The sequence below is a fragment of the Mirounga angustirostris genome, unplaced genomic scaffold (assembly GCF_029215605.1).
Source record: "Mirounga angustirostris isolate CCGP_5_RB_7025 unplaced genomic scaffold, mMirAng1.0.hap1 SCAF_10, whole genome shotgun sequence".
Taxonomy (NCBI): Eukaryota; Metazoa; Chordata; class Mammalia; order Carnivora; family Phocidae; genus Mirounga; species Mirounga angustirostris.
In genome coordinates this window covers 95,126,487-95,136,270 of record NW_026991718.1, presented here as the reverse complement: position 1 = coordinate 95,136,270, position 9,784 = coordinate 95,126,487, and the positions used below count along the sequence as shown (strand labels likewise).

Genomic DNA, 9,784 nt, shown 5'->3' with positions numbered 1-9,784 from the left:
TCTGAGGAGTTTTGGTTTTGTGGACCAAGGCACGACTGTCTTGCCCTATTCCAAGATGGCGGCGCGGCTTCACTGAAAGTCTTGCTTCCGCTCCTCCGCCGGAGAGGCCCTCTTTGATTGGCCAGCGGACGGCGCCGTGGAGTGACACACAGGAGCGCTGACCAGTCGGGGGAGAGCTGAGCTGGACTTGGCGGTGGGAGCCGGAGCAGGGCTCTAGCAGCTGTGGGTGCGGACAAGGCCAGGTGAACGGCTCCTGCCAGGTGAGTGGGAGAGCCGGTGATGGGGGGTCGAGGGCACGGACAAGAGTCTCTGTAAGGACCGAGTTGGTGCTCCTGGAACGAAGCCTTCTCTCGGCGGGCAGAGGAACTGAGGGACTCAGTGACCCAGGGGTCTGCTGAGAGTGACGCGTTCCTAGTCTTGCGGTGCGGCCGGCCGGCTTCTGGCTCGGGAACCCCCAGAATCTCGGGGTGCGGAAGGATTCAACTTTTTTTCAGTTAAGAAACCGGTAATGCGGCTGAAATGACTTCTGCTTCGTGGCAGCTGGAACTAGGACCCGGGTTTTCCGACTACCCTTCAAGCATTAAACTTTGCTTAAACTTGGCTACTGTGTCCTGAAAAGTTATGCTTTGATGGGATGAGCGGTTCAGTTTTTCGTGTGTGTGTGTGTGTGTGTCTTTTTTTCTTTTGGCAGATACTGCTACAAAATCTTTAAAGTTCTTTCATTCACTCATTTATTCAGCTATTAACCTCTTCACAAAATCTTTGAGGATATGGTGTGAGCCGTAAATCGACCGCCCTAGAAAAATGCACATTAGCTCATGCACACAATTTTGCATACAATTTCAGAAGATTTTTTGACCCTCTGAAGTCCCCCGTTGGTTTTGTGCCCAGAGTTAAGAATCCGTGCTCTAAAAGAGGTGAGGGGAGGAGGCAGTGGGAAGAGCAGGTTTTAATATGTAGCTGCCTGGGGACATTGGATGGAGCCAGTACCTTTTAATAATGAATTGTTTTGAATGGGGAAAGTTATTTAATGAAACCTTTAGAGGTACTTCCTGAGAATTGTGATATTAGAACATGCTTTTATTCCCACCTGAGTTATCCCTTTGCCACTCAGGTAGCTGCAGAAGTGGGTCCTGTGTAAGGGTGCTTCAGTTTCCTGCCTTTGCTGGAAAGAACAAATACATGCTTTAGAGTTTCAGTTGGAGCAAACATTTGGAATTTTTGTGGTCTGGGTTGTGTGTAGTAAACTAATTGATTCATTTGCGTTTCTAGTCATATAAAAACCATTTCCTTAGTTCACATTATTTACAGTATGTGTGGCACTTCTCATAATAACATAGAGACAGTTATTCAACACTGCATAAAGTGAGCACTAGAGGCTACTAATAATGAAGATTCTTTAATTTGCCTGTTTTTCCATTTTTCTTGAGGGGCTTGTTCCCTTGAGCCCTAGTGACTGAAATGTGTGTTAGCCTTAGCCTAGATTTTAGGATGTAAACAGGATGTATGAAACATTCAATGGAGTTGGCAGTGTGGGGGTTTGAAAAGCTTAGTCTAAATGGTTATTTTATTAACCAGAATCTTTTGAGGCATGAGCATAAGCAACCATGGTGAGGAGAGAAGTCCTGGTGAAAGATTCACTCAGCATGATAGCAAACCTAGCGTTGTAATTTTGGTGATCCCAAGTAAAAATACTTTGGCTCAGAACTGGTGGTGGATTATGAATTGGATTCACACGTCAACATACGGTTTTTGTCTTCACAGTTAACAGAGAGGAGGGGAAAGGGCACAAAAATGGAATCACTTAGAATGTAAAATTTAATACGGTGTTTGCTTTAATAAAGCACAGAAGGAAGTGGATCAAGGGGGAAGGTAGCTGGATGCTGAAACAGGGTTTGAGACTTACTCTTGGGCAAGGGGAATTAGAATTCCCTTCTCATAGGTCACACAGAGTGACCTATGAGATGGTTTACATTAGTATTCAGCTACTTGCAGCTTAAAAATGATCAAATAATGGTAAACTCCCCACACCTTTTATTTATTTCTTTAAGTGGTAAAGAGAGTTGAGAAAGGAACAATAGTCAAAGATAACTGTGAAGTTAATTGGCTTTTGGGGATCAAAGGGAAGGGAAATGTCATCCTACAGTGACTGGTTCTTCCGGACTAAGTGTTTAAAAAACATTGCGTTAGACGACTGTCGACTATCTTCTTTTTTGAAGTTTAGTTGAGAATTTCACATAAAATTACAGCTTTATCTTCAGTTTCTTTTTAGACTATGGCAACATATCTGGAGTTCATTCAGCAGAATGAAGAACGGGATGGTGTGCGCTTTAGTTGGAACGTGTGGCCTTCCAGCCGTCTTGAGGCTACGAGAATGGTTGTTCCCCTGGCTTGTCTCCTTACTCCTTTGAAAGAACGTCCAGACCTGCCTCCTGTACAGTATGAACCTGTGCTTTGTAGCCGGACAACTTGCAAAGCCATTCTGAATCCACTTTGGTATGAATTCTTTTTAAAACTAGTGAGAAAGAGGAATACAGTAATTATGACTTTTACGTGATTCTCATAAAAGTGATTCAGTTTGGGCAGGTCATCAAATTTGAGTAGAGAAGTGCATCGTGAGATTCTTATGTGATAAATGCTTGTAAAGTCTTCCCGGCCTAATACTCCAGATAAAATTGGAACTTACGGGAATGAGGTGGAAGCAAAGGGAAATGATTTGAAATTCCCTTCTTTTCTTTTTTTTTGCTAATTTCAGTTTGCTTTTGGCTTAACTGTAGATTATATGGGTGCCTTTTAAAGCATTTTCCAAAAATGAAAAGCTTTAAACAGTTTTTTCATACTTACCTGGTATGGTGATGCTGTATGGCAGGAAGTGATACGCAGAAGAAATCACAACTCTTAATGATTGTTAAGTGTAATTTTTTGTACCTGAGATAGTGACCTATGATATTTCTCTTAAATGTGGGCATTATTTGAAATAATATTTTAAAGAGGTGAAGAGTATCAGAAATACTCTTTAAAAGGTAATACTTTTATATGAGGGAACATTTTTTACTGCATTGCCCTTGCTATTACTTGATGTAACCATAAGTACGATGCTGCTGCTCTTCTTGTGAAGAGATAGCCGTTGCTTGTTTTCTAAATGTAGAAAGGGGACAAAGAAGCAACTGAAGTGTATCTTTAACCAGTTCTAGGAAGTGTATCCACCCAGAAGCATGCCTCCCAACTTTTTCAAGTGAGCTCGGTGAGGTGAAAGTCAGCCAGGTTTTTCCTGTGCATGAAATGTGCTTTTAGTACTGAAATTTGGTAGTTTCACATATCTGAACAATAAAGATGTTAGAAAACTCACACAGATTATATTAAGATAATAGGGTAAAAGGGAAATAACCTGTAATTTATATAAAATCATGAAGTTTTAAATATTATCAAGGAAATTAGAAAAGAGGAAAAAAAGATTTACTAATTCTTCATTGCCACTGTAGGAAGGAAATTTTTGGTGTATTTAACAGCCAGAACTCTTTAACTGCAGTGGACATTTTACATACCTCCATCCATTCATGCACACACACACAAACATATCTATGTGATTTACTGAACTTGAGGCTTACATTTGAATGCTTTCTACATTACAAATGAAAATGGTACCTAGCTGTTATATTTATCTTTCTCACAGTCAGGTTGATTATCGAGCGAAACTTTGGGCCTGTAATTTCTGTTTCCAAAGAAATCAGGTATGTGAATTTTTTAAGTGTTTTTCTGTGTTTCATTTTGGTGGAGCTATTCTAAAAAAAATAAAGTGAGGTTGAATTTGTGTCTGCCCTGACAGTCATCAGTTTCTGCTAAACTCAAGGTGATAGCTTTTGTTAAGCATATTTGAACATTTGTGATTTCTCTGTTGAATGGTGACCTCAAGTTTCATTATGTGGGTTTTTATCATTTAGTGTGGAGGGACATAGAATTCCCTTTTTTTATGTGCTCTGTTAGCAGTGAATATTTTACCATAAGAAAACAGATCTATTGTCTAGGGGTGCCTGGGTGGCTCAGTCGTTAGGCGTCTGCCTTCGGCTCAGGTTATGATCCCAGCGTCCTGGGATCGAGCCCCGCATTGGGCTCCCTGCTCCGCGGGAGGCCTGCTTCTCTCTCTCCCATTCCCCCTGCTGTGTTCCCTCTCTCACTGTGTCTCTCTCTGTCAAATAGATAGATAAAATCTTTAAAAAAAACCCAAAAAACAAAAAACCCAGTTATGTTGTCTATATTTCGTTTGACTTGTTTATTCTAATTGGATAGTGTACATTATTGAATTTTCATTTTTTGATCTTTGTAAATTTTAGGGTCCAAGTACCAGTGTTGAGCCTCTTTTGATTTAAAAATTTTAAAACTACTAAACTTAGAAGGAGCTCAAAAATGATGAGAGACACTTTTGTTTAAAATGAACTCTGCCTGTAATTCTAAAACTGGATTGTGGTGATCTTTGCACAACTCTGTACATTTACTAAAAATCATCAAATTGTACATTTTAAATGTGAATTTTAAGGCATATAAAATACACCTCAATAGGGCACCTGGGTGGCTCAGTTGGTTAGGCGACTGCCTTCGGCTCAGGTCATGATCCTGGAGTCCCAGGATCGAGTCCCGCATCGGGCTCCCTGCTCGGCAGGGAGTCTGCTTCTCCCTCTGACCCTCCCCCCTCTCATGCTCTCTCTCTCTCATTCTCTCTCTCAAATAAATAAATAAAATCTTTTAAAAAAAAAAAAAAGGAGAGAAAAAAAATACTCCTCAATAAAGCTGTTAGAGGGCGCCTGGGTGGCTCAGATGGTTCAGCGTCTGCCTTCGGCTCAGGTCGTGGTCCCGGAGTCCTGGGATCGAGTTCCGCATCGGGCTCCCCGCTCTGCGGGAAGTCTGCTTCTCCCTCTGCCTCTCTCTCTCTCTCTCTCTCTCATGAATAAATAAATAAAATCTTTAAAAAAAAAAAAATAAAGCTGTTAGAAAAAAATTAATTGTTCCCAACATAGTATACAGTGCTTTAGTAGATCTTTTTTTTTTTTTAAGATTTTATTTATTTATTTGAGACAGAAGGAGCACACAAGCACAAGCGGGGAGGAGGGTCAGAGGGAGAGGGAGAAGCAGACACCCCGCTGAGCAGGGAGCCCGACAAGGGGCTTGATCCCAGGACCCTGAGACATGACCTGAGCCGAAGGCAGACCCTCAACCAACTGAGCCACCCAGGCACCCTCTAGTATAACTTAAGATATTAATAAATGCATTTATTTATTCTTATATTTGATTATAATTACAATTAACAGTCTCATTCTCAGATATGTCACACATTCTCAGATATGACACAGTAAGTCCAGTGATGAATAGACCAGTCAATGTACTAAGTATAGGCCTGGAAAGTATAAGCAGATACCATTCAAAATTTACCTCCACAAGAGATTTCAGAAATATATGCAAATCTTTTTTTTTTTTTTAATTTTATTTGAGAGAGAGAGCGAGAGGGCAGGAGCAGGGGGTGGGGTGGGAGGCAGAAGCAGACTCCCCGCTGAGCAGGGAACCCAATGCAGGGCTCGATCCAGGGACTCCAGGATCATGACCTGAGCCAAAGGCTGACGTTTAACTGACTGAGCCACCTAGGTGCCCCAGTATATGCAAATCTTAAAGACTTATCTACCCTGTTACATTCAGAATGAAGTCTGTGTTTAATATAAATTTTTTTTAAGATCTTATTTTTAAGAAATCTCTACACCCAATGTGGGGCTTGAACTTAGAACCCCGAGACCAGGAGTCACATGCCCTCTTGACTGAGCCGGCTGGGTGCCTCTTAGTATAATTTATTGTGAAAATCCTAAGGCATCAAAGACAATGTCAGCAGATCTAAAGGGCAGTCCACAGAATGGGCAAAAATATTTACAAATCATAAATCTAATAAGGGATTAATATCAGGTCATTCAAGGGAGAAGATAATGGGGAGATGTTTTTTACAGGTTCAGAGTTTCAGTTTTGCAAGATGAAAAGAATTCTGGAGATGGATGGTGGTGATGGTTGTACATTATGAATATTTAAGACCACCAAACTGTACGCTGAGCAAAGATTATTATGGTAAATTTATATGTATTTTACCACAATAAAAAAAATTGGGGAAAAATCAATCTATAAGCTATGAGTTTCAAATGTTTGTAGAAAATTTTAAAGACAAAAGAAAATGTCTGTGATAATATGTTAAGCATAAAGAGCAGGTTGTAAAATGATATATACGAGATGAGCTCAGCTGTGCTTAAGTAGAAAAAGTCTGAAAGGAAATACGCCTACATGTTGACAGTAGCTATCTCTAGTTGGTAGGAACATGAGGGTTTTTTTCTTCCTCTTTTATTTTATTTATTTATTTGAGAGATAGGCTGTGCGTGAGTGCGGGGGTGGGGGGGTGGGAGGGGCAGAAGCATGCTCCCTGCAGAAGCAGGCAGCCTGACAACGTGGGACACGATCCCAGGACCAGGGGATCATGACCTGAGCTGAAGGCAGATGCTTAACCAAGTGAGCCACCCACGCACCCCCTTTTTTTTTTTAAAGTTTATTTTTTCAGCAATCTCTACACCCAATATGGGGATTGAGCTCACAACCCTGAGATCAAGAGTCACACACTCTTCTGAATGAGCCAGCTATGCGCCCCTTTTCCTATTCCTTGTATTTTCTTGTACTTGCTGGTTTTTCTACAATATACATGCTTTACTTTATTGATGACAGCTAAAATAATAAACCCAAATAAAAGTGTTAGACTTCCACGTAAACTATTGATAAAATAGCTAAAACCTAAGCCCTTAATTTGCAGGGCAGCACATAAAAAATGGTTTATAACAGTGCATTTTTTAATCATCTAGAAGTTACAACATGCCCTAATACGTTAAAAAAAAGTTACAATGGGATATAAGTATAAGGCAGGGTTATTGATTTAAAATTTTAATATTTTGATATATATATTTATTTTTTTAATGCAGGCTCTGATTTAAGAGTTAGGATGAAAATTGAGTCTGTATTTCTTTTCTTTTCTTTTTTTTTTTTTAATATTTTATTTTTATGTAATCTCTATACCCAACATGGGGCTCGAACTCAACCCTGAGATCAAGAGTTGCATGTTCCACCAACTGAGCCATCCAGATGCCCCAAAATTTTGATTTTTATATTTTAGTTACATGTTCTATATTTTACAGAATTAATACCTGGTCATTGCCTTTTTTTTTTTTTTTTTAAGATTTTATTTATTTGACAGAGAGACAGTGAGAGAGGGAACACAAGCAGGGGGAGTGGGAGAGGGAGAAGCAGGCTTCCCGCTGAGCAGGGAGCCCGATGTAGGACTCAATCCCAGGACTCTGGGATCATGACCTGACCCGAAGGCAGACGCTTAACAACTGAGCCACCTAGGTGCCCTTTTGCCTATTTTTATAAATGGAAAATAGAAGGTATAACATAAATATCTTTCAGTCCTAATGAAAGATTGCTTTGTTTTTTTCCCTTCAGTTTCCTCCTGCTTACACAGGTATATCTGAGGTGAATCAGCCTGCTGAATTGATGCCCCAGTTTTCTACAATTGAGTACGTGATACAGGTAACTTCTTTGTTGTGCATTTAATGAGCAGTGTTAAATATTGAGTTTCTCTTGAAATACTTTGTCTTTGTCTTCAGTGTCCCATCCCTTCCTGGGCAATTTAAAGCTGTAAAGGCAGCAGGATCCTGAAGACTTGGTCCTGGTGCGTTTGCACTTGCTGGCATTATTTGCAGTCTTGATAGGCGGCTAGAAAAGGGATCACTGGTTGAGTTCAGCATCTGTCCCCCACAGCCTTCTCCAGCTTTGTGATGGTACTCCATCTTGTAGTCAAGCTTAAAAACCTTAGGTTCATCCTTGACTTCTCTTTCTCATGCATTCCATATCCAGTCCACTAGGAAATTCCATTGGGTCTATATTCAGAATCTATCCACAGTCCAACCACTTCTTTCCCCCCACTGCTTTTTCCTGGGTCAGCCAGCGCCACTCACTTAAATTACTGGGCCATCTCTTAACCCTTCTCCGTAATTTAACCTTTTCCCACTTATATTTTATCCTTAACCCAGAAGCCAGAGTAACTCTTTAAAAACATGTCATGTTACTTCTGTGTTCAGAAACCTCCAATGGTGAAAATGGCTCTCTTTCACCCAGAGTAAGAGGTAGTCTTCAAAGCTCTGTGTGGACCGGCCCTGTGTTATCACTTGGACCTCAACTTGTATTAGTGTTTCGTTCAGCCACATGGGCCTCATGACTTTCCTTGGGCATGCCAGGAATGCTCTTGCCTGTGGGCCTTTCCTCTGGCTCTTCCTCAGGCTGGAATTCTCTTTCCCCTATGACTGTATTGCTCCCTCCCTCTCCTCTGGGTTTTTGCTTTAATATTACTTTCTTAATGAGGCTGCCCTGATCTCTTAAGTAATACTGGAACCTGCCCCCTACCTCTACTCCTGGCATCTCCTTATCCTCTCCATTCCAGAAAGTCAGCAACTTGAGGCAGGCAGGTATCTTTGTTCTTTTGGCTCACTGATGTATCTCAGGACCTGGAACAGTGACTGGCACATGGAAGGCATTCAAAAATGTAGAATAAATTGTTGGATACAAACAGTTTTTACATTTAATTTGTTTTAATGTAACCTGTCATTTAATGAGGTGAGTAGAAGTTAGATGTCCTTATTCCCTGTCAGTAACTACAGATGAAGACTTGTTATTTACATACCTGATTTACTTTTAAAAGAGCTGGTTTGGTCTATTTCTATACTGATCATCATGCTGTATTTCTTTGCATAAAGCGAGGTGCTCAGTCCCCTCTGATCTTCCTCTATGTGGTTGACACGTGCCTAGAAGAAGATGACCTTCAAGCACTCAAAGAATCCCTGCAAATGTCCCTGAGTCTCCTTCCTCCAGATGCTCTGGTGGGTTTGATCACATTTGGGAGGATGGTGCAGGTTCACGAACTCAGCTGTGAAGGAATTTCCAAAAGTTATGTCTTCCGAGGGACAAAGGATTTAACTGCAAAGCAAATACAGGTTTGTGCTTTGCTCGTACCTAAGCAGGAGCAAGGAGATTTCTTAAACATGAGTTGGTCATTCACTCTAGTGTTATGGGAAATGAGTCTTTTTGGGTTTTTTAGGATATGCTGGGCCTCACCAAGCCTGCCATGCCCATGCAGCAAGCAAGACCTGGTCAACCACAGGAGCAGCCTTTTGTTTCAGGCAGGTGAGCTACCAACATAGAATGTTGCACACACAGTAGTGGGCATGCGGGCCAACCCACTGGAGTGAGGGAAGAAAAATGTTAGAACTTTTATTTTCTTATTTTTAGAGAAAAAAATGATTAAGCCTAAGAACGTTTAACGTTTCATGATCTATGTAACAATTTGGTATATATTTGAAGCTCATAACTAAGTTGCGGATGTACACATACATATGTATGCACACATTTGTGTGGTTAGATTTGCTCAGAATGTCTTTCCTGTTAGTATCGTACCATCACAAATGTTTTGAGACCACCGTATTCAAGCCTTCACCTCCTCTTACATATAGCTGTTGTCCTTTTGAGTCTGAAGTAAAACTAGGAAAACTGAAAGCTTCTGTGGGATGTTCTTAAGCAAACCTGAGACCAGGCACTTCCTTTCCTCAGCCTTTTGAGTGCCTGCGGCTGCCTGTGGCCAGGTTAACAGTCAGCAAACATGATAAAATGCATTGCCTGACATGCTGGGGACAGCCACTTACTGTGGTAAGAAACCATTGCT

The 9,784-nt window shown here is 41.0% G+C and overlaps 1 protein-coding gene across 3 annotated transcripts in view; it reads left to right on the top strand.

The window, feature by feature from the left end:
- Positions 1–31: 31 nt before the first annotated feature.
- The window catches only part of SEC23B (SEC23 homolog B, COPII coat complex component), a 39,173-nt gene continuing 29,420 nt past the window's right edge, over positions 32–9,784 (top strand). The window contains exons 1-6 of one of the 3 annotated variants that reach the window (XM_045885362.3): positions 32–260; positions 2,273–2,496; positions 3,674–3,731; positions 7,513–7,599; positions 8,823–9,059; positions 9,164–9,249. In XM_045885362.3, coding sequence (XP_045741318.1) covers positions 2,276–2,496; positions 3,674–3,731; positions 7,513–7,599; positions 8,823–9,059; positions 9,164–9,249 — 689 coding nt within the window. In that variant the 5' untranslated portion in view covers positions 32–260; positions 2,273–2,275. Of the gene's footprint in view, positions 261–2,249; positions 2,497–3,673; positions 3,732–7,512; positions 7,600–8,822; positions 9,060–9,163; positions 9,250–9,784 lie in introns of those variants that run through there. The other 2 variants (XM_045885361.3, XM_045885363.3) reach the window with 2 other exon arrangements.